The sequence below is a fragment of the Pyrus communis genome, chromosome 2 (assembly GCF_963583255.1).
Source record: "Pyrus communis chromosome 2, drPyrComm1.1, whole genome shotgun sequence".
Classification (NCBI taxonomy): Eukaryota; Viridiplantae; Streptophyta; class Magnoliopsida; order Rosales; family Rosaceae; genus Pyrus; species Pyrus communis.
The window spans coordinates 1,615,646-1,641,956 of record NC_084804.1 but is presented as its reverse complement, the minus strand read 5'-3'; the positions used below and the strand labels follow the sequence as shown (position 1 = coordinate 1,641,956).

The following is a 26,311-nucleotide window of genomic DNA, read 5'->3' as shown; positions in this document are numbered from 1 at the left end:
GAATCCATTTTCAGAGAAATCCGTAGGTCCGTCGGAACCATGGCGCCACCGGCAGCGATTCGGTGGTTCGCGGTCGTTTCATCTCTAATGCTGTTCCAGCTCATCACTCCATCGATGGCCATCTACTGCGACGAGGACGACTGCTACGATCTCCTCGGGTCAGCTCATCTTCCTCATAATTTTCCCTTTGATTTCCCGAATTACCCCTGTATTGGTTGCATATTTACCTAACGTTTCAATTTCTCGTCTAGGGTTACGCAGAGCGCCAATTCGTCGGAAATCAAGAAAGCTTACTACAAGCTCTCATTGAAACAGTGAGTCTGTGATATTTTTACTCTGCAAATTAGCATAAAATTTGATATAAAGTCAATATCTTGATCATATTTATTCACAATTTGGTGTTGAATTATCAGTCACCCGGATAAAAACCCGGATCCGGAATCGAAAAAGCTGTTTGTGAAAATTGCCAATGCTTATGAGGTACTTGGGATCATGTTATTTTGTGGGAAAAGATGGCAAATTTTGAAGATTTGTTTGCCGTCTTGTGCTACTGACAATGGAGTTAAATTGCTACATTGCAGATTCTGAAAGACGAAGCGTCGCGCGAGCAGTATGATTATGCCATTGCACATCCAGAGGAGGTAAAACAAATAAACTAATTAGTCAGTAATGCATTGAGTTATAGGCTGAAAACTGGGTTTTCTTAGACTTAAGAATCGAGACTACACGAAACAAGAACATTCTTGTTAGCTATGGTAAATTTGGATTGGTAATTTGGGTTCTTTGAACTTAGATGTTTGTGAAAGATAATAACTTTATCATGTTTTTTACTTGTTAGGTATTTTACAATACGGCTCGCTACTATCAAGCATATTATGGTCACAAAACGGTGAGAGACTTTTCTTTCTTTAGATTATAACTTCATATTCTGCCTGCTCAGAAGTAACTTTGTAAGTTGATTGGTGCATCTCCATTTCTATGTACTTTTTTCTAAAGCTGTTTATATATTCACCTTGTAGGATCCTCGGGCTGTCCTGGTTGGCCTTCTTTTGATTCTTTCTGCATTTCAGTATCTAAATCAGTGGACAAGGTATAATCAGGTACTGTCGCAAATCAATATTATTCCTACAGATGATTATACGCGTCTCAATGCATTAATGTTTGGCTAGTGGATATCAGTGTATTTCTTAAAATACTTGCGCAACATGCCTTTGTTACTCGTGTGCTAAAGGTTTGTACCACGATGAGTGTACGTGCGTATTCTGGTGGATTCATACGGGACTTGGTCATACACATCATTTATTTTATGACTCAGAAGCCTGCAAAAGGTTGTTTTCCGTGACATTGTTGATGTTTAATACCTTTGTAGGCTGTAGACATGGTCAAGAAGACTCCTGCGTACAAAAATAGACTACGGGCTTTGGAACTTGAGCGTACTGGAGGGACTACAAATAGGAAGAAGAGCAACAGGCAGATGAACAAGTATGAACTTCTAGTCATTTTCAAAGGGAAATAATGAAATGCGTTGTTAAAAGTTGGAAATTTATCCCCTAGGATTAATCGATTGTATCATGAACTGCATTTTATGATTGGGTAATTGTCTTTAAAAATGGTGGATTTTTTATTTGTTTATTTATTTATTTTTCCGTAGGAAAGTGGAAGAAGATCTCGGCAGCGAACTGGAGCTGCAGATTAACGGTGCGGAACAACCCTCCATGTGGGATCTTCTTGGTGTCCATTTCATACTTCTGCCCTACACTATTGGCAAGGTTAGAGTTCCCTTCATGTCATTCTAGAAATGCTGGCTTTTACTTTGGAGACAGTGATTTTACATTAATTATTACATGGATTACCAGTTAGTCTTTTGTTGATTCAGCTATTACTATGGTGTGGCTGTTGGTTCTGGAGATACAATGTGAGAAAAGCACCATATACATGGGATGATGCCTCCTACCTGACACGGAGATCCCTTGGTGCACCTATTGACGGATGGAGAAATCTAGGTAAATAAACTTTAAATTTAAATGTTTTTCCTTTTGCTTTTCTTCTAATGGCACTATGAGTTTGGTTGGGGTTACCAACTTTAGATACATTAGATCACCACCCATTAGGATGAGACCCAACCTTGTTTTTCTTTAGCCGTTCACCATGAACTTTTGGCTACCCAAAATCTTTCGTTCAAGACGTGACAACCTTAGAAAAACAGTCTATGATGCTCAAGGTCAAGGGGATAATCAAGTTCCTGAATGGAGAATTATTACATTGATTACCGTTTTGAGTTGTGTGTTCGAGAGCCTACGTGCTCCAACTTCTTACACACTTACATCCAAGAGGTTCTTCATAACTTATTAATCATCGGTTTGTTTTGTCAGATGAATCAAGAAAGGAAGATCTTATTCATAAACGTTTATGGGAAAAAGCAAACTTGGAGAGCTACCTTGCGGATATGCGCAAAGAATCCAAGCGGAGAAGATAGCAAATTTGGTCGCCTATGCTAGCTTATGCTCTCCAAATACTGACAAGATAATTAGACCAAGACACGAAAGAGATGACCTATGTTTTTGTTGGAATAGCCGAGTGGTGGAGGAAGGCGGAATATTAAGATTTTTACTTGCAAATCACTACATTAGCAAATTGTACTTTGTAACCTTTAAGAGAGGAAGTTATAACTTATAAAGGCCAGATTTGTATGGATTAAATTGAATTATACGAGACTTTGAGGTAAAAGCATTTCCATTTGATGCCCATTGTATGCTCAAAATTGACAATGAAATATAGGGAAGAGAAACAAATTTCAAAAATTTAAGAGTAACAAATATAGCTTCCTTCAAACCGCACTCTTTGTCAATTTGCGCTAGTGCGGTTTTGCAGACAATGTACAGGTTGACATATGTGCACAAATTGATTATTTTCGTATTTTATTTTTCAATTTACCACTAACCTGTAACGCCTTTTCATTTCAGTTGTGCAGTGCCACGTTTCAAAACATTCGCGCGTTATAATGGTAAAAGACTTGCGTAAGATTTTAGACCCTATTGATTGTGTTTTTTGGGTTTGATATTTCAAAATATCGAACACTAACTGTGAATTTCTACATTCTCCCAACAGTTGGTTTTTGCTAACTTGAGCAAATCTTAGCAGGGCCGCCTGGGGAGCTCTCCAGAAGAACAACTCACAGCTGATGATCCGTTCTTATGAGGCAGGTTTGTCAGAAGGCTATCATCTATAAGACAGACTTGATATCAGTAACAAGCGAAATCGAGATGTTGTGTGGCTCATTACATATATCAGTAATGAGCAAAATCAATATGTTGAAGGATGTGTGTCGTTTATATATTTCTCTGTATATAATTTGCTTCATCATCTGCTCCTGCCAAAGCTTTTGTGATGCATGTTTATTTACTTTGTGTGGCTCATCACAGCTGGGAGTGCTGTTCTCTACTTTCTACCACGTACGCAAAACATACAGTTTTGGGTTTTCTTGTAGGCGGTAATGGGGTTCCGTCGAAGGTAATAACTACAACCTCGCCGTTCCAATAACACCGATACTGTTCCCACTTGGCCACCTGCTCATTGGCCCCATTGGCCTGGCGCGAACGGGTGAGCCTCAGCTTGGCTCAATGTGGTTGCCGATGTGTGGAACTTCACGTGTGACCCATAAAATGAGGTTTCACGTGCGGGGGAGTGTTAGAATTCCTTTGTCCCACATCATCCAGAAGGCTTGAAAACAAGCCCTTTATATAAAATTACCCCACTCTAACTATGACCGAGGCCTTTTGTGATAAAACCCCACACATGATAGATTGAGCAGGTGGCCAAGTGCGGACAATATTGGTGTTGTTGGAGTGGGCCCATGGCCCGTCTATCTGAAATTTAAGATGGTATCAGAGCCAGGGGACGAGCATATACATCCACGTGAACGGGTGGGTTCCCTTTGACCCCACGCGAATGGGTGAGCCCCAACTTGGCTCCACGTAGGCCAAGAGATGCCACATGAATGAGTGGGTCCCCATTGACAACGCACGAACGAGTGAGCCCCCACTTGGCTCCACGTGGTTGCCGATGTGTGAAACTTCACGTGTGACCCATAAAATGGGGTCTCACGTGCGCGGGAGTGTTAGAATTCCTTTGTCCCACATCGGCCACAAGGCTTGAGAATAAGCAATTTATATAGAATTACCCCACTCTAACTAACATTGAGGCCTTTTGTATTAAAACCCACACTTGACGGATTGAGCAGGTGCCCAAGTGGGGACAATATTGGTGTTGTTGGAGTGGGTCCATGGTCCGTCTACCTGAAATTTAAGAGTTCTTACATTTCTACTTGTTCCATTCCCATCTTTCATTCGTCTTATTTCTTTACATTTCTACTTGTTCCATTCCCATCTTTCATTCGTCTTATTTCTTTTTATCTCGTTGGCACCCTACTGATGAGTGAGAAAATGTTTTGTTGTTGTTGTTGGCAGATGTGCCTCGGTCTTGGGACTAGACGTATAATAAGAAAGATGTTATGGTCAAGTTTTCCCGTGACATGTTCAACTGTATGCTGTTCAAGACTCTTGAAATCTTGTGTATACTTGACTACCATGTACTTGTATTTTTTTTCTCAGCTCACTCTGTTTAAATTCGAGCATACTGAGTTTTTTTTTTTCCCTTCTTCTTTTATGAGGTTGGAGATTATTTTTTAATTTTTAGGGTGACGACCACACCGTCACGTGTAAATCTCAAGCCCGGATTAGTTGTAGGGTAGTTGTATGCTTTGGGGCTTTTGGGCCCATTCTCTACACTGAAAAAAAAAAAAAAAAAATTGTAGTAAAAGCCTTGTCTTCGATGTGTTCTTTTTGCTTATTTTTCTAACATGTTCTTTATCTAGTCCCGAAGGAAATACTTGTACTTGGGTCCCGGCCAATCAAGACTCATTTTCCTTACAAAGAATAGGAATTGGAATCATTTTTATTTTTGAATTCTCTACATTTATTAAAATATGGGTGCGAGAGTCATTTCACTTTTTAATTTTTCTAGCATTTACCTACACATTAGGAATTAAAAAAGTGCAAGTTCTTAAAATTCGTAGTTAATAACCAAAAATAAGGAATCCGATTGACTAGGAGGCACTAGTTGTTCTAATTCCCTTTTCTTACTTCTCTTAGTTTTAAGCTTTCCGTTTCATTCATTTTCTTCGTTTCAGAAAGTAAACATGCCCCCATATTCTTAACTAACAAGATGGGACATACAAGGGAACCATGTGTTGAATTGTTATTGGTCTATGTGATTAGGTAAGGATACGGTAATCTGATTGGTCACAAAATTTACAAGAATTTATGGAGGAATTTTCTTTTAAACACATGACATCACATGATTATGATTCTAATAGAAAAAATGTTATAGAGATCGTGCATTTGACGCACGAGGGATTTTTCTTGATTTTATGATAAGTTTTGAATCCATGTACCAATATAACATGGAATCAAAAATGAAAAAAAATGGAACTGAAACAGTTATTAAACGCTCACTGAATAATTTTAAAAGCGAATTTAATCTGAGATAATTTTTTGGATTCATTTCTAATCCGTATGCTTGAGATCGAGATCTCTGAAATAGGTAACTACAAACATTTGAAAATTGAAACATTAAAACCTGAAAATCCGTGCAGATCACATAATAAATGGATAACGTTCTTTGATTCTTTCTCCTTAATCCAGAAAATTTGAACGCCTTTAAGAATCAAACATGCAAATCGGATGCAGTTACAACACATTGATATCGGCACCTTTTTACATGCACAAATTACACACATACATACCTTTTCCCCTACCAAAACCCTAGCTGAATTCTGATTCCTAGCAATGGATGTTAATTTTGAGCTCTAAAGAGGTAAATACTTCACCATTGAAGTCGGTTATTTCGGCACCGTTCTCGAGATCAAGGAGAAGGTTCAGAAATACCAAGGGATTCCCATTTCCCACCAAACCCTAGTCTTTAACGGCCAAGTCCTCACCGAGAAAAGGACGGATCACTTTCCTAGGAATTCTATAATCCTGATTATTTATTATACATAGAGCGATTAGTTTTCGTTGAATACTATTTATATTTAATTTTAAAATGATTTCTGATGACACGATATACAATGAATAGTCAAAATTACAATCACAAGATTTCCAAAATTCTCAAAAAAAAGAATTCGACGAGGATCTTTTTTCCCAATTCCCAACTCCCAACTCAACAAATTATCTTGCTTATATTTTTCTTTAACAAAAAAAAAAAAAAAAAAAAAAAAAATCCCAACCCAACGTAATTATTGCCCATTTTCATAAAATCAGAGCCACCTACCCCACTTGGAAGGTTGGAATACAATACTATGTTTCTTTTTGCATCACTCCAGCGAGTAACGTCGTTTAAAGTTTAATATAATTTAAAGGTGTTTTTAAAATAATTAAAAATATTTTTGATGAATGCATTTTGAAATAATTTTTAACGAAAATGTAAGTGCCTCTTGAAATCTAAACATATTTTTTTTAAATATTTTCAAACGAGTTGTAAATTTTTCTCTAATTCATTGAAGGATTATTATAATAAAAAATACATACAATGCAAATGGAGTCTCAATATTTATAAACGACATCAAATGGTGCACAACCATCTAAGCTAACTAATTAGTTCAACTTGGTACATTTTTTTCTTAAAAAAGAGATCAACCAGTGTCCCCATCGTAATCCATCTTTTTAGAAGTAAAAAAAAACTAAGGGTTAATTTTGCAAAACAAATACTAATTATCAAAAGATTTAGTATAGATAGGACACCGTTAGTTATAATCTCAAGCATAAAAATAAAAACTAATCACAATTTTACATGGAAATGCGCTACTTAAATAAAATTGTTGATAAAGCAAAAGGAGGAGTCTTAAAAAAAGTATATTGTGCTTTAGAAATAAAATTTGAAATTTACTTTTAGATATAACTTTAATATACTGAATCACTTAGTACTATAGTTTACTATTCATTTTCGCTTGTAAGTGAGAGGTCTTAGGTTCGATTATCGTTAACGAAAATTTTGAATCACATTATTACTAGCCCATTATGAAACAAAGATAATCTTCTCCTTCTCTTAGTATATATAATATTGTTTGTCAAAAAAAAAATATACATTCAGAGTATTTAATTTAAAAATATTTCAAAGATAATGCCACTTATGCAGATGATAAATAATCCGCAAAGCAAGTGGACAAAAAAGTAAAAGTGTTTATCTAAAGGATAAAGTAATGTTATTCATTTCTTTGAATTTTGTAAATTTTTTAAATGATGTGTGACTGTGAACATTGACTCATTTGAGGTCACGGACCTTGATATTACGAAAGGAAAGGCGTGGATACCAAGCTTTGCCGTTCAACCCGCGCCTTCGCACCTCGTTCCATCCACGTGTCGCTGAACTACTGGACCGCTTCGTCACGCCACCTCCGTTTCCGTGACGAAGTCGCCTTCTCTATCGCTATAAATCCAGGCCTGGGCCTCCTCCCTTCCTCACAATTGCGGTTGTTTTGCTTTTCTACAATCTGAAAATTCCTCCTCCAATTCTCTTTCCAAGCTTCTTCAGCCTTTCAAGGTGCGTTCTTTCTCTCCTATTTGTTAATTTCTTGTTTGGTTTCTAGGAAAGTGAAGGAAAATTGGATTTTGGAAATCAGGAACTTGGAAAGAAAATTTGCCTGGAATTTTGATTTTTATGTTCCATTTTTTCGAATTATGGGTTTTCCTGTATAGAACTCTCTGATCTGCATGTCTTTTCGAATTGAAAGTAAATTAACCTTTGTGTCAATTTTGACAAGTAGATTTAATTCTGTATCCGATATCTAATTTAAGAGTTGTGGTTGATCAATTTAATCTTGCATATTATTTTATATCCCGTATTAAATTGTGTAATTTTGAAGGAAAATTGTGTTTTCTATTTGTGATTTGTAAATTTTGAAAATTAGGATTGAATTATTGTGGATAAATGGCTGTTAATATCCTCGTTGTAAAAAAATGGGTTTGTTCTTGAATAAAAATAGAGTCTTTGACTTCTTAAGCATTTATTTCCCAATTGTTTTTTAATTTTTTATGTAATTTCCTGATCTGTAATTTATAATTTTGATTTAAAATGACATTGTTCTTATGATATTTTGGTTTCTGCAGATGCAAATCTTCGTGAAAACCCTTACTGGAAAGACCATCACCCTCGAGGTCGAGTCTTCCGACACCATCGACAACGTCAAAGCCAAGATCCAGGACAAGGAAGGGATCCCCCCAGACCAGCAGCGTCTTATCTTCGCCGGGAAGCAACTCGAAGACGGCCGAACCCTCGCAGACTACAACATCCAGAAGGAGTCAACCCTCCACTTGGTGCTCCGTCTGCGTGGTGGCATGCAGATCTTTGTCAAGACCCTCACCGGCAAGACTATCACCCTGGAGGTCGAAAGCTCCGACACCATCGACAACGTCAAGGCCAAGATCCAGGACAAGGAGGGCATCCCTCCAGACCAGCAGAGATTGATCTTTGCCGGAAAGCAGCTAGAGGATGGCAGGACCCTTGCCGACTACAACATCCAGAAGGAGTCGACCCTTCACTTGGTTCTTCGTCTCCGTGGTGGGATGCAAATCTTCGTCAAGACCCTTACAGGGAAGACCATCACCCTTGAGGTGGAGAGCTCCGACACCATCGACAACGTGAAGGCCAAGATTCAAGACAAGGAGGGCATCCCACCGGACCAGCAGAGGCTTATCTTTGCAGGAAAGCAGCTCGAGGACGGCCGCACCCTTGCCGACTACAACATCCAGAAAGAGTCCACTCTCCATTTGGTGCTTCGTCTCCGTGGTGGCATGCAGATTTTTGTGAAGACCCTGACTGGCAAGACCATCACCCTGGAGGTTGAGAGCTCGGACACCATCGACAATGTTAAGGCCAAGATCCAGGACAAGGAGGGGATCCCACCGGACCAGCAGAGGCTGATCTTTGCCGGGAAGCAACTCGAGGATGGCCGCACTTTGGCGGACTACAACATCCAGAAGGAGTCGACCCTTCACTTGGTGCTGCGTCTGAGGGGTGGTATGCAGATCTTTGTGAAGACCTTGACAGGGAAGACCATCACCTTGGAGGTGGAGAGCTCGGACACCATCGACAATGTGAAGGCTAAGATCCAGGACAAGGAGGGTATTCCTCCGGACCAGCAGAGGTTGATCTTCGCTGGTAAGCAGTTGGAGGATGGAAGGACCCTGGCTGATTATAACATTCAGAAGGAGTCCACCCTTCACCTTGTCCTCCGTCTCCGTGGTGGTTTCTAGATTTGGCCGGTGACCGTCTGCTATCTGTTTTCGTCGGAAGAAGTTTTATGGTTTACTTTTTATGTTTTTTAAGTTTCATGGTACTGTTTTTGCCTCCTAAGCTGAGGCATCTGGACATGTTTGTGTTTTCCTTCTACTATGTATAAATAAATTCGATTCTGGTTTAATAATTTCGTCTTTGAAATCCGTTGATTTGGTTGCGTGGTATTGTGTTTGTCAATGGCTTGCTTTCAATTGTCTGTTGTTGGTGTGGTCCCTCCCTCTCTTTCTGATCGAGAAGTTTTAGTTAATTGTTGGCTTCAATTGTTTCTGACGGCCTTAATTGTTTCTGAATGTTTTCCGGCAACCACGTGTGTTTTTGTTCAAACCCCTAATCCGCGCTACCCCACGTTCGTTTTTCTTCAAACCACCATTCTGCTTTCGCTTGCTGCTAGCGGGTCTCGGTCGATTTGCCTACCTTTAACTACTACTGGCGGGTCTCGATTGATTTCCCTTGCATAGGTAGTCAGAGGTCTCGGTTGATTTCCCTTCCTTTAGGTACTCATGCACAGGTACTCAGAGGTGTCAGGTCGATTTCCCTTCCTTTAGGTACTCAGATGTTTCAGTTCGCTAAGTTCTTACACCAGTTTCAGTGGTGCACGACATTTAGCCGAAAGCCACACCCGAATGAACAGATGCTAATGGTAAACAAGAGTTGCACCGAAGAAATGAACCGAGTCCCAAGTAGCTTACTTGTTTGCCCTTGATACCATCCGACCTCGAACCCATAAACAATACTAGCATGAATAATACCTGACTACTTGAATGATGAGTAGAAGTTTCTACTCAAAACTGCTCGTTGCCGATTTATAGAATTTTGTGTTTGTTGTTACAACTTTTTGTATTATAAATCACTCTATAAAGATCGTTTTGCAAAAATGAATTAAAACTATTCGTTTAGTCATTGAACTATATAAAAACAAATGAACAAATTTGATACAAGTACGTCTATGTATTTGCTACAATATATTGATTAAACGACCTTAGTTTTAATTCATTTTTTGTAGAAATGATCTTTACAAAATGATTCATAATGAAAACGATTCTGATCATTAACACAAAATTCTGATCTGAACACGAATAATATTAAGTAGATATTTCTACTCATCCTTAAATAGCTAAACATTATTTGTACAAGTATATATCGTTTACACCCACTGGCCTTAGGCTCCCGATGAATTTGGCTGTCGGCAGATGATATACATGAACTTTGGCTGAAGCGGGACTTGGCTTAGCGTCTTGCTTCCAAACATGACTTAGTCAATTGCGGGGTTTTATTTTCCTCCGCATCTCTTGTTTATATCTTGGAAGGCAAGCATCCTTAATGATTGAATTTTACCTTTTGCACCAAGGTATTTAGACCGAATTAATTCCAAGTTAGTTTGCACCTCATTCATACGACCTAACAGTGGCAAATGGTTACGATTCAACGGCGAGTCAATTCCTCACAAGTCCTCATTCTTGCTTATTTGATAGCAGGACTAAGTTGTCGTTTGATCTCTAAGATTGGATTGAAACAGATAATTCGTTGACTTCAAGGTATATTTGAGGTCATATGTACAAATATTATCAGTTGTCAGCGTCACGCATTTTTAGCCTCTTGTACCTTGTTCATGTTGGTTGTGACATGAACATCTCCAATGCAATCCTTATCATCATATGTCCCTATGAATAGAGACTAGAATGCTTCCAATGAGCTGGGAAATAAGTCCTCAAACTACCCCAATGTACATGATCTCGCCGGAGTCCCCAAAGAAAACCGTATACTTGATGGCTGGGTATAGGGACTGAGCGGGCCCCACTTCACTGCTGGCCTAAACGAATAAGGATGAGAATTCTCCCCTCTTCATTTTTCCCTTCCCTCCCTCCCCTCCTCTCACAGCATTTTTTCATTTTTTCATTCTCTACAAAGATGAAATCTTAAACGTTCAAACAGGAAGGAAGGAGGAAAAAAAAAAAAAAAAAAAAAAAAAAAAAGGAGAGTCTTTGTCCAAAAAATAACCCGTACAGACGTGGGACCCAATCCATTAGAACAAGTTGGTGCATGCAGACATAGGTCCTGCAATTATTTTTTTTCTTTTAAACCAACGGACGCAGATAACTGCATTGAATAAATCAACAGCTGCTACGTTAACAATGATTCCTTAAATTTAAGGACTATTAAGGACCCTCCATTGAAGTCAATATTATTATAGGGACCTAAATATTCTCTCAAAACCCATAAAAATGGTGGCAGAGACCGTAAAATAGAATCTTCCATTAGAGATGCTCTAAATATTACACCCTACTAACCTCCAAACAACAACCAAACGAAAATCAAAGTCTCTTTTCTAATCGGTTTCAACTCAAAAACCAAGCTTTGTATTTTGCAGGGGACCCTCCTAATTAGATATTCTTTTATTCTGCGGCCACAACACACAGAGGAGGACTTTGTACTACAGACACTTACAAAGCTGCGTGGCATCAAGCTAATTCTCCTCCGGCAACCAATTCAGCTACCGATCAAACCTGTATACACCCCAACTTCCATTCAACTTAGTCTCTCAGTGGATCGGATTTTGATCTAAATCCCTTCTGTAGCTCACTAAACTTGACATGCGATAATATAACCAATTCGACATAGATTTTGTCGTAAATTGACGGATTATTGAATGGAGTCATATCAAATAATTTTCGGGTCGACAGATTTTGGGATTTCCTGTTCCTTGACATGCCTAGATTCAACTACCATTCTTTGCTACTTCAGAACCATTCGTAATCATCTATTATTATTGCTTTCAACTCTCAAACATATATTCCCCTAACAAATGTTTGAGACCGAGTAGCATCCTGTTCTTGGCTCTTCTGTGACTTAATTCTTATCAAGAAATCTACGCGAAATGGCAGACTCCGAGCACTCTTCTTCTGATGACACTGTCGTGGACTCTCGAGGTATTGTTTTTGTTTTGGTTTGTTCCATCTACGTGCGGTCCTTTTGCAGCCTCTTTCGTTTTGCTAGCAATTAGCCTTACAATAGTGCTGTAACTTGTAAGGGTTTTTTTTACACTGGCTTGGAGATGTTTCATATTTAAACCATGCATTAAAACTTCAAGCCACTTTGATAACTATTTCGGTTTTAGTTTCTAGTTTTATTTTTTTTCTTTTTGTGAGTAATAGATGGGAAATATTAAGTGACAGAGAAGGATGAGCAAATATGGAGGAATAGTTCTCAAATATGCCGTCTATATTTACGAAGAAAAAAAACGAAAACTAGAAACTAAAAACGAAATGGTTATCATATATGCCCTTGTCCAAAACCAAAAGCAAAATAAGTTTCTGTATTAATTTTCCTCGTTGATCATGAGTTCTTTATTTCAGAGAAAAGCACAGAAAAATCTCAACTTCAATTCTCCGAGGACGAGGAGGCACTTATCATAAGAATGTACAATCTAGTAGGGGAGAGGTTGGTCTCGTTTTATTCTTCGAGTTGTAATTATCTAGATCGAACTGTAAGTTTTACTATTTTTCCGGCAGGTGGGCGCTGATTGCTGGGAGGATTCCGGGAAGAACAGCAGAAGAAATTGAGAAGTATTGGTCCTCTACACACTCAACTAGTCAATAAACAACAAGCTCAATTGGTTGTTTCATCTGTATCCAAAATATTTTACTTCTTGTCTTGTAAATTTACTACCTACGTTCAAAAGAAATCTTCATTTATCAGATAACAGTCGTCGTGGTTAACGAACCAAAAACCACGACCTTCTTGATTCGATTTTTTATTTGAAAACTAATGAGTACCAAGTAATTTAGGTACATCAACCGTTTTTGAAAACTAAACTTGATCCAAAAAAGGGTATCAAACAGCCCTCGAGTTTTTACTACTCCTGTTGCCCTGAGCTTTTGCTACATAATTGCATTTTTTAACTAAAGCATATGTACCTTAATCAATTGCCACTTTTACTTTATCTCGGATATCTTCGTCCTTAATTTTGGCCTTTCTCATATGCCCACACATTCAAGGAAGCATTAGATGAAAGTTAAGGCGTCAAGTAGTTGAATGTTTATCAAATAGACATCAAATGGTTATCAAATAGACATTCGATAAAAATACAATGCTTAAGGGCAACTTTATAAATTATATTCGGTCCCATACGCATTAGCTGTTAAATTTTTAGAACTTTGCAAACCGTTTAAAAACGATGCCCACACTTTATATGAAACAATGCGATTGTTGAATAATCGCAACATGCGCAGGAAGAAAAATGTCATATGGCATTCGGACCAAATCTTACAACTTGCATTTAAAAGTTCACAAGCTAAGCCTTTTTACTAGATTTAAATGATCAAAAGACTAAAGATTAACATTCACATCCGAATATTACAAATACGTTAAATCCTCTCGCTTGATGCCCAGGGGTCCGGGATGAGTATGATTCATAAGAAATCAACAAGTTTTCTACGAGTCATCACACCATATAGAGTGTGTCAACCAAACATCTGATTTGCCTTATACATTGCTTTGTTTGTAAAGCTTGGTATCAAGTACTTGCTTCCCGCACATCGCACAAACTCCTGCATAACATCGCATACATCAGACTTTCCTGCAATACAAAAGCTACCAAACTAGGTAGATCATCAAATAGAAACACTACCTTTGGAGTAAGCACACGTGTGACAGTATTTGCCATCCTGGTGTACTTGCTGCTTGCAAATGATGCACTTGGTAGTTCCATACGGAGTCCACCTGCACGCAAATGAATGAAACCAATGTCACTAAATTTGCCGACGATCCCAGGTGATACATCCACACAAACAAACTGCATAGAAAAAGAACTCAAGAAACGGAAATGGGGTAGTTAAATCATTATTGTACACATGAATCGTGAATGCGTTTTGAATTGATCAAAGACTTGTATGACAAAAAACTCAAGAAACGGCAATTGGGTAATTAAAACACGAATCATGAATCCATTCTGTGCAACCTCATCGGCTGATCTAAAACGTAAGTTGAGACTACATTGAAACTACATGAATGTTATGCCTCTCTAGTCTCTTCAACACCCTACACAAGTCCTCTGCGCAATTTGCAACACCTCCATTTCACAAAACCACGAAACATACTGTTTATTATCATCTGGTCCGGTAAATAAGACGATCGCACCAAGTTTTTTCAAGTCCCATTCCCTTCTCTGTACTAGGCTACCAGCTAACTAATCTAAGGTTTAATAGCAGATAACAGACTACTTTTATAATTAATTAGAAAATAATCACGATCATATGCAAAAACCAAATTAAACAAAAACCTAAGTAGAAATTTTGATTTAAACAAAAACCCATGATCATATCCTAAAACCAATTTAAACACGAAAACAAAACTCATACAATTCCACAATGATTGAAAAATTAAAAATAGAAAAAAGGACCGACCTTTTCTTCTTGGAGAGGAGCTTGTTCTCGTTGATTTTCCGGCCACCGCCTTCGGTGGTGTTACTGGCACCTTCCTTCCACTTGTCCGGCACTATCACCTTCGAAAGCTTCTTCTCACCTACTCATTCAAAGAAATTCAGCAAAAAAAATCAAAGTATTATCAATCAAAATCCAAAATTCCGAAACTGCATCAATCAGAATTCAGAATTTTTTTTGTATGGAAAAGATTAGAATTTTGCGGAAAGTTGGAAGCGAATTTAGAGAAACTTACACTTTTCGCACACCATTCCTTGTTCTTGACCTTCGACTTGCGATTCTAGCTCGGGAGAAGGAAAACCCTAATTCGAACCTTTGATTTGGGGACTCTTCTGTTCGTTGGGCTGCTACTTACCGTTTTAGCGTTCTCTCTGACGATCTAAAAGGAAGTTTCCGTGATTTCCACTGGTTAAATACCCTTCCAATGGAGGCAAATTACAATTGCGATTACTCCCGTTGGATTCTCGATGGCTGACGACAGCCGTTGGATTCTCACTCAATATTGTTTGTGTACTTTTTCTGATTTATTTATCTTAGATAGGCCTTAACTTTTTCCTTGGGCTAAGATGGGCCTTAGCTTGTTGAATATAAAGTCCGACATCGTCAATTGAAAAAATAAAATAAAATATATAGACGTAAAGTTCTATCTTTATTAATTAACGAAACTCTCTTTATTAACTAAAAGAGGATGAAAAGACTACTTAGTCTTCTATCACATAAAAAAAAATGATGGGCAATAATGTAATTTCATAAGTTCAAATTTTCCTGTTTTTCATTGAATCATCACCTACATGTAATGTTAAAATAACTCCAATATTTAAAAAAAAAAAAAAAAAAAACCTCCCACTCCCCCCCCCCTCCACGTTCTCTCTCGCCCTCTATCCTTCTCATTTTCTAAAAAAATTTGTTCATCCACACAAAGTGTATAGGCAAATGCTAGGTTTTAATAATAGTAAGATTTTTGGTAATAAAGTCCAACACCTAGCAATAGATGAATAAATTGGAACAATATCGTTGTGGTTATAAGTGAATCAGGTACCCGTCTATCAAAATACCTAACATAGATGAGTCTTTTTCCTCTTTCTATTTTTTTTTTCCTTACAAATTGATATTCTAAAATATTTGGACTTATATGAATGTTATTGCGGGGAGCTAGGTGTATATTGGGTGGGTTGGTTAGGTTGGACTTCAACTCATTGGTCAATTTAAGAGGCTCGGGTTGACAGTATTGAAACTCATCTCTACCCTACAAATTGACAAATTAACCCACCCAAACCATTCTAAGGTGGGTTGGTTTGGTGAGGTTCCTGGGTTGAGAATAATTTTTTTCTTATTCATGAAGTGAGTATGAGTGAAAAATAATTCAAAATATAAGTTATATTAGCTTTAAATTATGTGATTTTGGTGTTGTATAACACTATTTATCATTTTTAAAATGAGTTTGAAGTTTTTCTATTGGAACAACTCGAAATTAAATTTTGAATCCATCACTAATTAGAATGTGAATTATTGGATTGAAAAACTGCTTCGAAAGGAAAAAGTCAAACCTGGCTCTCACTAATAGCTTAATACTACTTCACTTGCAAATAGTCAAACTTATCTCCGGGCAAGAGATTGAAAGGGGTTCTCTGAGGAAATGAGGGAAGGTGATGATGACCGACATATTCCCAAGTGGGCAGGTCCATCTAGATATCCAGGACAAGCATCAAAGAGCCTTAAAATGGTTTGTTGTGCCATTCAAATTTAGGAGATGAATTCAAGGATAAGACAAAAATTATATGGTACTTCGGAGAATTTAATATTACGGGTGGTTTAACTTTTAGAGTTTTGTTTATTTTTCGTTTTTAAACAACGATTTAATGATTAAAATATTTGAAGTATTTCATAACTTACATAAGAAGACAGTGCTCTAATTATAAACTAAAATATTGGGTTATATTGATAAACAAAATAATATTTATTTGTTTATCTCGCTCATCAAGTGACTTAACAGATAAATTAGAAATACATATGCCGAAATTACTTTGAGGAAGGAGATATTACTTTGAGGAAGAAGGAGATATATCCCATCTATTTTTCTTCATGATATGCAACTCAGCAATTAATTACACCCTGAATTTTTCTTCATGATGTGCAACTCAGCAATTGTTCTTTCCTCACTTCACTTATTGGTAGTCCTTGATAACGATGAGAGACTTTTCAGTGTGCTGGAAGTATGTCCTGATACACTAAGATCAAATATTATAATACAAGTAGTTTGATTATAATACTTAGTATAATGAACTGTGTTCTGGCACATTGAAAATATCTCCTTAATATCACAATCAATCCATTAATAATCCTCCCCAAACCTCAATTAGCAGTTGTTGGGGTCCTATCACTTGATGATCTGGCTGCATCTTCTCAGTTACGGCCTGCAGATGCAAGTCAATGCTTCAAGGTTTCACTCAAAATCTAAAAAAATTATTTTGTGAGTGTTGAAATAGGCATTGCTTAGCTGCCCACAAGATTCATGAGATGTGAGATGAATACCTTCTTTTATTCTTTGGTTTATTCTTATTTGTTATTTTCAATGTCTTTTTCTACGCGCCAGAAGAAATAACTTATCTGAATATTTTATGGTGTTTTCGAAGTATCTTATAGTGGAAATATGATATATACTCCAAAGTTTTTAATTATTAAGTTTTGATCATTATACCTTTGACTAATGATTTAACGGAAAAATGAGTAGAAGAAGATATAGGAAGACTTGAAATGAGATTCTAAGAAAATACATGGAGTACTTGGAGATAAAACTGAGCACAGTAAGGTCTATAATTCATATAATCAACCCTACTTAGTGAGAGAATACTTTGTTGTTGTTGTTGTACACCAGAATTTACTAAAAATTCCATAATTTATGATAGTTTTAGTCTTGAAGCAATTCTTTCTTTTTTATTGGTTATGGTGTTTAGCATGTTGGTCATGTTTTTAACCAAGAAAAGCAACCTCTTTTGGGAGCGTAAACTTCACCATTCTCAGGAAAAATCCTTGTTTAATGTGATTAACTCTGTATTTGCGTGCAACAAGAAAAAAAAAAAAAAGCCCTAAATTGTGGGGAAAAGGAGAAATCTCGGGCTCTATAGGTTACTTTTGTTTGTTTGATTGATCAAAGCACATAGAAAGTATTCAAGTTCATTTTATACCTCTCTTTAACGAGAATTTCCATGCATTATCTTACAAAGAAATTTAAAATACAACAGAATATTAGAAATATCGTCACGATAATGTATTAAGTAAGAGGTATTTGTTGATTTTTTTCTCTGAGCTTGTAATGTCACATCCCGGCCGGGGGCGGAATGTGACAATTGGTATCAGAGCCTAACCCTGGCCGCGTGTGTGCCGACGAGAACGTCGGGCCCCTAAGGGGGGTGGATTGTGATATCCCACATCGCCCAGGGGAGTGATCCTTATATGTATATTCTCATCCCTACCTAGCACGAGGCCTTTTGGGAGCTCACTGGCTTCGGGTTCCGTAGGAACTCCGAAGTTAAGTGAGAAGGGGGCTAGAGCAATCCCATGATGGGTGACCCACTGGGAAGTTGCTCGTGAGTTCCCAAAAACAAAACCGTGAGGGAATGGTAAGCCCAAAGCGGACAATATCGTGCTACGGTGGTGGAGCGTGCCCGGGAACTGATCCGCCCCGGTCTGGGATGTGACAATTGACCCATCGGGAAGTTCTCGTGTGAGTTCCCAGAAACAAAACCGTGAGGGCGTGGTCAGGGCCCAAAACGGACAATATCGTGTTACGGTGGTGGAGCGGGCCCGGAAAGTGGTCCGTCTCGGGCCGGGATGTGACATGGAAGGAGTTGTCAACTTTCCATGAACTTTAAATTTAGCTAATTATCCTCTTAAACTTCTATAATTGGCCATTTTCCCTCTTAACATTAATATAAGCCAACTGCTCATCTAAACTTTATAATTGGTCAATTTCACCACTAAATTTCAATTATAATTGCAAAAATGTAAGTTTATCCCTAATGTGAACAACATATTGTTTCTTCTTCTTCTCTTCCGTCAATTCACTATATGCACTTTTTGTTTAAATTTCAAGGTTTAGGGAGAAACTTAAAATTTCAGAGAAATTCAGCTAATTATAAAAATGCAGAAAAATAATAAGCTAAAATTAAAGTTTAAAGGGAAATTGACAGTTCCTGCAAGTTAAGGAAGAGGAGGATTCGGCCAATTCCTTTTCTCATTTTCTCCCAACAACCAAATCCAGTTGTCAAGATCCAAGAACGTTCTATTTTTGTATGACCACTCACATTCGATCACGTTCGTTGAAGCAGCACATGGACCCCACCCTCTATGCAATTGCCAAACACAATCGAGGGGCAGCCTGGCTTCTCTCAGTCCCCAGTTCTAACCTCGTTTAGTAATTTTCAAAAAAGAAAATTAATGAAAAGGGTTTGAAAATTTTGAGTTTTAATGATAAAGAAAATATAAAAAGTAAAGTGAACAGTACCGAAAACTTTTATTTAAAGTTCACTTTTTAAAAACTATTCAATGATTTGAATTTAAGCGTAAAAAGGATGGCATATTGCGCTGACCGACTGACATAATTTACATATGCAGTAATAAACCCATGATTAAAAATACCAGACAAACAAATGCAACTTGGTTCCCAGCCTTTTTAAAGTCACATTCAAACTCTTGACTATTTAATGCACCTCTCCTCCTCATCCTCCCCCTGGAGATCCAGCTGAAAGAAGCTTTCCCATCCATTGCTCTCACTTTCTTCGGATTCTCTCTGCTCCAAATTCTTCGGCCCGAAAATGGAAGGAAGGGCGTTTCCAATGCCTATTCTTCTTTACATTGCAGTTTTCATAGCTGCTTCTTGTTCTTCATCAGAAGCAGCTGCCCCGACAAGTTCGTTCGATAACAATTTCAGTATAATGTGGTCTGAGAACCATTTTACAACTTCAGCAGACAAGCAGATCTGGTATCTTTCCCTCGACAAAGACACAGGTAAACATACGCAAGGTTTTAGTATGAGCAACAATAAACGTGAGTTAGGCCACTTGGTTATGGCAGTGTGTTCGTCGTCTTTCAAGTTGAAGATTTCTTTAATTATTTCCTTCCTTTCTTAAAATCGAGCAGGTTGTGGATTTCAAACGAAACAAAAGTACAGATTTGGATGGTTTAGCATGAAGATCAAGTTGGTCGGAGGTGACTCCGCCGGCGTAGTCACAGCTTATTATGTAAGTAATCTTGCATACAATCGGGAATATATCTCCTTATTTCTGTTGCGACAGCACACTTATCACGTCACGCGGTGAGTGCTATAGGAAGAACGGGATCAATGTGTAATGAGATTTGAAAACGTACTTGTTGTTTGCAGATGTGCTCAGAAAACGGAGCAGGGCCAGAGAGGGATGAGCTAGATTTTGAGTTCTTGGGGAATAGGACTGGGCAACCTTATCTGATCCAGACAAATGTGTTCAAGAACGGAACTGGAAACCGTGAGATGAGGCACCAGCTTTGGTTTGACCCAACTGAGGATTATCATTCTTATTCAATTCTCTGGAACGATCATCAGATTGTGTAAGTATATCTCTCTTTTGCTCTTCTTCCTTTTATTTTATATGATGCAAGTCCCAAAGAGATGTGATTTCCCACATTTGTCACATACTTCTTTTTCCACAGTTCTATTATGTCAAAAAGGAAATTATGTCGTATGAACATTGTCTGAATCGTTTGATCAACAATATTTTACCGATCAAATAATTTAGACAGTTTGTGATAGTGATACTTATTCGAGTGGCAGATAATCTCTATAATACTATATGTACTGTTAGATAAGTAAAAACCGCTTAATCAATAGAGTTTTGCTTATCTAATGGTTTAGACAATGTTTACATATAGTATGACTGACAATATCTATGTAACACAAGAAATTATGCAAACCAAATGCATATGACATACTGATATTGTTTGTATCGTTAGGTCAGCATAAATCATTTAATTAATAGAATTATGCTATCTAATTATTTAGATGGTATTCATACATCTCTTTCGTCTTTTTTCTTTTTCTTTCAAAAAATAACCATTTGGTGATTACGCCATGATAATTTATCTTTTCAATAACCGAGAAAACTCGTAAAGGTGTTTGAGCCTCCCCTCACCACTGCCGTGTGATTCACAAAACTTACCAGTCTTTTGCATATGTTTGTTTTTGTCATATAGTTTTTTTGTGGACAAAGTTCCCATAAGGGTGTACAAGAACAATGGGGAAGCAAACAACTTCTTCCCCAACGAGAAGCCGATGTACTTGTTCTCCAGCATATGGAACGCAGACAGTTGGGCCACCAGAGGTGGGCTGGAGAAGACCGACTGGACGAAAGCACCATTTGTGTCCTCCTACACCGACTTCAGTGTGGATGCTTGCCAATGGGAGGACCCATTCCCTGCGTGCGTCTCCACCACAACAGATAACTGGTGGGACCAGTACAATGCCTGGCACCTATCAGACGATCAGAAGAAGGATTATGCTTGGATACAGAGAAATATGGTGATCTATGATTACTGCACGGATTACGAGCGATTCCCAACATTGCCGGTGGAGTGCTCATTGAGTCCATGGGACTAAAACACATAATATTGTAAAGCTTTGTAATTTCAATTTTTGTATTTTGCAATTGGATTTTTATTAAATCTGTTAAATCAATTTTGTTCAATAAAATATTTTTTTTTGCACAATTGTAATTGTTCAATAAAATAATTAATTCCATTCTATTTACTCATCTATCTTTGTATTTTTTTTGTTAGATGTGTGAGGACATGAGAAAATAATATAGTTAAAAACGAGGATATCTAAGGTAAAGGAGTAGTGACAGCAATTGAAGATAAGATGAAAGAAAATCGTTAAAATGGTTTGGACACGTGAACGAAAGACTTATAAATGCTCTGGTTAGAAGATGTAATTATAAGACGGATGCTCAGGGCTGAAAGGGGTAAAGGAAAATCTATGAATACTTGAAAATAGATTATAAGAGAAGACATGGATTATTTCGAGCTAACAAAAAACTTCGTGCAAAAATCGAGCATAGTAACACTTTGAATTCATACAACAGACTTCATTTAATAGGTTAAAACTTAATTATTGTTGTTGTTCTAGTAATTTTAACATTCATCTTTTAGCCTTCTAAAGTCCACATGTGGCAAGTGAATCATCTTATTTAATTTTTACATACAAAAACAAGTCCAAGGGAATCAGAGCCCAACAGCCCCTTAAATCATGGTTTAAGTTTGGGCTTCACCTTCCACTCAACCCAACAATCCTACCGTTACAACCCAAATCCCAAATCAATCCCACTCCGCCATTGCCAACAATCTCGAGCTCCTGAGACCCCAAATCAACACCTCTTCGCCGGAAAATGTTTAAGCAGAAGAAACCCACTTCACCACCAACAAATGCCTCCCACAGCTTCTTCTTCCATCAGCTGGAGAACCACCATCAAACAATCTCAGCTCGCTTCCCAAATCTCCTCCGTCCTCTTACAACGACGCAACTGGGTCCCGCTCCTCCGCAGCCTCAGCCTCTTCCCCAAGCTGACGCCGCCGCTCTTCCTCCAAATCCTCCGTAAAACCCAGAACAACCCACAAGTCTCAGTGGAGTTCTTCAACTGGGCCAAAGCGAATTTACGGTTCGAACCGGACCTCAAATCCAACTGCCGGATCGTCCAACTCTCTCTCGGGTCAGGTCTCGTGCGACCCGCGAAACCCATCTTGGATTCTATGATCCAGACCCATCACGTATCGGAGCTTCTTCAGAGCTTCACTCAGGCATGTGAAGGTACAGATTCTCAATCCGAAATGTTGAGTTTTGTTCTTGGATGCTATTCCAGAAAGGGTTTGTTTAGAGAAGGATTAGAAGTGTTTAGGAAGATGAATTCTCTGGGTTTTGTTCCTTCTGTTGTTTCGTGCAACGCTCTGCTTAATGCAATTCAGAGAGAAAACGAGATTAGATTGGCTTGGTGTTTCTATGGCGTTATGTTCCGGAACGGGGTTTTAGGAGACAGGTTTACGTGGTCTCTCGTTGCTCAGATTCTTTGTAAAGATGGAAAATTTGAGAGAATTGTTAGGATTTTCGATTCGGGCGTTTATAATTCTGTAATGTATGATCTTCTTGTGGATGGTTATAGCAAAAGTGGCGATTTTGATGCTGCATTTTACCGTTTGAATGAGATGTGTGATAAAAAAATGGACCCGGGGTTTAGTATTTATAGCTCTGTTCTTGATGGAGCATGTAAACTTGGGGCTGTGGAAGTGGTTGAAAGTGTGATGAACACTATGATAGAGAAGAAATTGCTTCCAAAAAGTCGTTTCTCTGAGTATGATTTGATAGTTGAGAAGCTTTGTGAGTTGGGTAAAACGAATGCAGCTGAGATGTTCTTTAAGAAGGCGTGTGATGAGAAGATTGGATTGCAGGATGCTACTTATGGGCTTGTGCTGAAGGCATTTACTAATGAAGTGAGAACAAAAGACGCAATTCATGTGTACCATCTGATTTCTGAAAGGGGTATTGTAGTGGATGACAGTAGTTGTCGTGCATTTGCAGATCTTCTTTGCAAGGAACTGCGGTCTGATGAAGGGTTCGAGTTGTTAATGGATGTTATAAGAAGAGGGTTTTGCCCGTGTGCATCGGAATTGTCTGGATTTATATCGTTTCTATGTCGTAGGGGTAGATGGGGAGAGGCTGAAGATCTATTGAATGTAGTTATAGACAAGGGGCTTCAACCGGACTTGGATTTGATTTGTTGTTCGTCATTGGTGCGTCGTTACTGCTCTAGAAGACAGATTGATTCGGCTCTTGCATTGCATAACAAGATGGAAAAATTGGATGGCAGTTTGGATGCTACAACCTACAATGTACTTCTCAGCGGACTGTTTGCAGCAAGGAGGATTGAAGAAGCAATTAGAGTGTTCGATTACATGAGACAGCGCGGTTTGATGAGCAGTGCAAGCTTTACGATCATGATTCGCGGGCTTTGTGGTGTGAAGGAATTGAGAAAGGCTATGAAACTTCATGATGAAATGTTGAAGATGAGGCTTAAACCTGATGCAGCAACTTATAAACGGTTGATTTCTGGATTCCAAGTAACCTTATCGAACTTACAAACTATAAGTGAGGATAATGAAGCAAAATGAGTTTTGTAATCCTTATTTCTTTTCTGTCAAATGCAATTCTTGATTTTTGGATATTTAGATTTTTGGAACAAAAAAAATAGAATGTTTAAATTTGCATGCGATATTCTGTTATATACTACTCTATTTTACGACAAGGGAATTCAAACTTGGCCATAAGGAGTCGAGGACACTGTCATGGTCAAGTGAGCTAACTCACATTTGCATGTAAATTTAGGTTCCAATTTGTTATTTCAGCAAACTAAGTTTGATTTTCTTTTTTGTATCGCTTGCATCAAAGGGAAAGAAAAAAAATAGATAGTGTTATTCATACGTTTATTTTTATGTCTCATACACCCTTGTTAATTTTTGGTTATTGGTCTTCTTCATTCATTCGATTTGATAACCAAAAAATTAGGAGAGGCATGTGAGAAGTAAAAATAAGTATGTGAATAGCACATAGAAATACTATTGGACAAAACGACATGTCGCAGAGTCTAGCCTTCTCGTCCTCCACACGAAAAAGTCAACACTCGAAGACTGAAAATCAACTCTTTACCCGTCGAGGCTTCGTCTTCCTCTTCCCACAAAGCAAAGCCCTCTCTGCAACAATTGGACCCCCACAATGGGTTCAATTCCGAAACTTTCCCTCCTCCTCCTCACCACCGCCGTCCTCTTCCTCGCCGCCTTCACCGAGTTATCCGAATCCAACCCGGACCCAGTCCCCGAACTCCTCTCCCTCCAATCCCGATCCAAATCTGGAGTGATCCACCTCGACGACCGCTCCCTCGCCAAATTCCTCACCGCTGTTAAACCCCCGCGACCCTACTGGGTCCTCATCTTCTTCGATGCCGCGAAGCTTCACGACAAGTCCGAGCTCCACCTCAAGGAGCTCCGCAAAGAGTTCGCGGTCGTCGCCACCTCCTTCATTGAGAACAACCAGGACCCGTCGTCCCCCTCCCACGCCAAGCTTTTCTTCTGCGACATCGAGTTCCAGGACTCGCAGCACAGCTTCTCCCAATTCGGAGTCAACTCGCTGCCGCACATCCGCCTGATCGGCCCCACCCACGGCCTTAAGGAGTCTCAGCAGATGGACCAGGGCGATTTCTCCCGATTGGCCGAGTCAATGTCCGAGTTCATCGAGTCCAAGACGAAACTCGTCGTGGGTCCAATCCATCGGCCTCCGATGCTGTCTAAGAACCAGATTATGTTCGCCACCATTGCCTGGCTGGTTTGGACGCCATTCATTGCGAAGAAGATTTACAGTGGCAAGACATTGCTTCACGATCCGAGGATTTGGCTATCGGGGTCGGTTTTCATTTACTTCTTCAGCGTCTCGGGCGCAATGCATAACATTATTAGGAACATGCCCATGTTTTTGGTTGATAGGAATGATCCTTCCAAGCTCATATTTTTCTACCAGGGCTCCGGAATGCAGCTAGGAACAGAGGGATTCACCGTCGGATTCTTGTACACCATTGTCGGGTTGTTGCTGGCATTCCTCACCCGCGTGCTTGTTACGGTTCGAAATGTCAAAGCGCAGCGCATTGTGATGATTATTGCGCTGTGTGTTTCGTTCTGGGCGGTGCAGAAGGTGATCCAGTTGGATAACTGGAAGACGGGTTACGGGGTGCATGCTTTTTGGCCTACTAGCTGGAACTGAGCTCGGCGAGGAAGCGGATGTCGATTCGTGAATTGAGCTTCCACAAAGGTGATAGATTTATGTTAGTGAAAACTTTGGTAACGAATTGATCATGAAAAAATGTGTACTTTTTGATAGTTGGTGGTTCTGCATTGGCATGGCTTACGTTATGTTATAACCGAGAATTATGCTTTAGAAAATTTCGCCTGATTACATATGCTTTGCGTTTATGATGTTAGTTATATATGGTTTGGTATTGTCGTCGGCAGACCAGGGCATTGCAACCAAGCTGTTTGCTTTACTTGTTAAAGATAGTACATAAACCGATAACTCAACTCTGTTAGACGAGTATTGATATTGCTTCATCTGCAGACCGTTGCAAACAGAAATTTCCTCTCTTTACGAACATTGTCGTGCTAGACTGCTAGGATTTCTTTCCTTGGTTATAACTTGACTAGGTGAATGTGATTCACATTAGCTGGATGAGTTGCTCTACAAAGCTATGTACTAGATTGTAATTCGTGATGGCCTCCTGTGTTTGCAGAGAGGTTCGAAAACGTGGTTATGCTTGAGATAGGGACCATAGGGTTTGTGGGGCATAGACTATAGTCAGTACCATTATATCTCTTAAAAGAAAACAATTATATGTTGTTCGATATGGGTGCAAAAATAGAACTTTGTGGATTTTGTTGCCGAGTGTGCTTTCATTTAT

General features: G+C 38.7%; 7 protein-coding genes across 7 annotated transcripts; 6 read left to right on the top strand and 1 right to left on the bottom strand.

The window, feature by feature from the left end:
• Positions 1-2,747, top strand: LOC137724413 (chaperone protein dnaJ 50-like). The gene is made up of 10 exons (XM_068463155.1): positions 1-158; positions 252-314; positions 414-480; positions 582-641; positions 839-889; positions 1,020-1,100; positions 1,370-1,482; positions 1,652-1,769; positions 1,877-2,003; positions 2,373-2,747. The coding sequence occupies exons 1-10, from the start codon at positions 40-42 to the stop codon at positions 2,474-2,476; spliced, it is 903 nt and encodes a 300-aa protein (XP_068319256.1). The 5' UTR covers positions 1-39; the 3' UTR covers positions 2,477-2,747.
• A 4,718-nt stretch (positions 2,748-7,465) lies between these two features.
• Positions 7,466-9,495, top strand: LOC137724412 (polyubiquitin). The gene is made up of 2 exons (XM_068463154.1): positions 7,466-7,599; positions 8,166-9,495. The coding sequence occupies exon 2, from the start codon at positions 8,166-8,168 to the stop codon at positions 9,309-9,311; it is 1,146 nt and encodes a 381-aa protein (XP_068319255.1). The 5' UTR covers positions 7,466-7,599; the 3' UTR covers positions 9,312-9,495.
• A 2,637-nt stretch (positions 9,496-12,132) lies between these two features.
• On the top strand, positions 12,133-13,075 carry LOC137726123 (MYB-like transcription factor ETC1). Its single transcript, XM_068464997.1, has 3 exons — positions 12,133-12,281; positions 12,708-12,792; positions 12,864-13,075. Exons 1-3 carry the CDS (start codon positions 12,230-12,232, stop codon positions 12,949-12,951), a joined length of 225 nt encoding a protein of 74 aa, XP_068321098.1. The 5' UTR covers positions 12,133-12,229; the 3' UTR covers positions 12,952-13,075.
• Positions 13,076-13,578: 503 nt separating this feature from the next.
• On the bottom strand, positions 13,579-15,165 carry LOC137726122 (uncharacterized). Its single transcript, XM_068464996.1, has 4 exons — positions 15,028-15,165; positions 14,757-14,874; positions 13,982-14,073; positions 13,579-13,901 (listed from the first exon to the last, which is right to left on the bottom strand). Exons 1-4 carry the CDS (start codon positions 15,041-15,043, stop codon positions 13,837-13,839), a joined length of 291 nt encoding a protein of 96 aa, XP_068321097.1. The 5' UTR covers positions 15,044-15,165; the 3' UTR covers positions 13,579-13,836.
• Positions 15,166-19,496: 4,331 nt separating this feature from the next.
• LOC137720909 (probable xyloglucan endotransglucosylase/hydrolase protein 8) lies at positions 19,497-21,429 on the top strand. The gene is made up of 4 exons (XM_068460033.1): positions 19,497-19,799; positions 19,932-20,032; positions 20,173-20,375; positions 21,018-21,429. The coding sequence occupies exons 1-4, from the start codon at positions 19,607-19,609 to the stop codon at positions 21,418-21,420; spliced, it is 900 nt and encodes a 299-aa protein (XP_068316134.1). The 5' UTR covers positions 19,497-19,606; the 3' UTR covers positions 21,421-21,429.
• Positions 21,430-22,094: 665 nt separating this feature from the next.
• LOC137726785 (pentatricopeptide repeat-containing protein At4g21170) lies at positions 22,095-24,125 on the top strand. The gene has a single exon (XM_068465745.1). The coding sequence runs from the start codon at positions 22,245-22,247 to the stop codon at positions 23,979-23,981; it is 1,737 nt and encodes a 578-aa protein (XP_068321846.1). The 5' UTR covers positions 22,095-22,244; the 3' UTR covers positions 23,982-24,125.
• A 394-nt stretch (positions 24,126-24,519) lies between these two features.
• LOC137725277 (probable dolichyl-diphosphooligosaccharide--protein glycosyltransferase subunit 3B) lies at positions 24,520-25,814 on the top strand. Its single transcript, XM_068463910.1, has one exon. The coding sequence runs from the start codon at positions 24,583-24,585 to the stop codon at positions 25,618-25,620; it is 1,038 nt and encodes a 345-aa protein (XP_068320011.1). The 5' UTR covers positions 24,520-24,582; the 3' UTR covers positions 25,621-25,814.
• Positions 25,815-26,311: the final 497 nt, after the last annotated feature.

What these genes read in the sequence shown, in the direction of transcription:
- LOC137724413 (XM_068463155.1), top strand. Translation starts at nt 40, where the DNA reads ATGGCGCCACCGGCAGCGATTCGGTGGTTCGCGGTCGTTTCATCTCTA. An exon ending in AAATTGCCAATGCTTATGAG is followed by an intron (nt 481 to 581) that starts GTACTTGGGATC and finishes GCTACATTGCAG; the next exon opens with ATTCTGAAAGACGAAGCGTC. An exon ending in TGACGGATGGAGAAATCTAG is followed by an intron (nt 2,004 to 2,372) that starts GTAAATAAACTT and finishes TTGTTTTGTCAG; the next exon opens with ATGAATCAAGAAAGGAAGAT.
- LOC137724412 (XM_068463154.1), top strand. Translation starts at nt 8,166, where the DNA reads ATGCAAATCTTCGTGAAAACCCTTACTGGAAAGACCATCACCCTCGAG.
- LOC137726123 (XM_068464997.1), top strand. Translation starts at nt 12,230, where the DNA reads ATGGCAGACTCCGAGCACTCTTCTTCTGATGACACTGTCGTGGACTCT. An exon ending in CACTGTCGTGGACTCTCGAG is followed by an intron (nt 12,282 to 12,707) that starts GTATTGTTTTTG and finishes TCTTTATTTCAG; the next exon opens with AGAAAAGCACAGAAAAATCT. An exon ending in TACAATCTAGTAGGGGAGAG is followed by an intron (nt 12,793 to 12,863) that starts GTTGGTCTCGTT and finishes TTTTTCCGGCAG; the next exon opens with GTGGGCGCTGATTGCTGGGA.
- LOC137726122 (XM_068464996.1), bottom strand. An exon ending in CTCCTCTCCAAGAAGAAAAG is followed by an intron (nt 14,074 to 14,756) that starts GTCGGTCCTTTT and finishes ATTTGCGTGCAG; the next exon opens with GTGGACTCCGTATGGAACTA. An exon ending in CACGTGTGCTTACTCCAAAG is followed by an intron (nt 13,902 to 13,981) that starts GTAGTGTTTCTA and finishes GATGTTATGCAG; the next exon opens with GAGTTTGTGCGATGTGCGGG.
- LOC137720909 (XM_068460033.1), top strand. Translation starts at nt 19,607, where the DNA reads ATGGAAGGAAGGGCGTTTCCAATGCCTATTCTTCTTTACATTGCAGTT. An exon ending in TTCCCTCGACAAAGACACAG is followed by an intron (nt 19,800 to 19,931) that starts GTAAACATACGC and finishes AAAATCGAGCAG; the next exon opens with GTTGTGGATTTCAAACGAAA. An exon ending in GCGTAGTCACAGCTTATTAT is followed by an intron (nt 20,033 to 20,172) that starts GTAAGTAATCTT and finishes TGTTGTTTGCAG; the next exon opens with ATGTGCTCAGAAAACGGAGC.
- LOC137726785 (XM_068465745.1), top strand. Translation starts at nt 22,245, where the DNA reads ATGCCTCCCACAGCTTCTTCTTCCATCAGCTGGAGAACCACCATCAAA.
- LOC137725277 (XM_068463910.1), top strand. Translation starts at nt 24,583, where the DNA reads ATGGGTTCAATTCCGAAACTTTCCCTCCTCCTCCTCACCACCGCCGTC.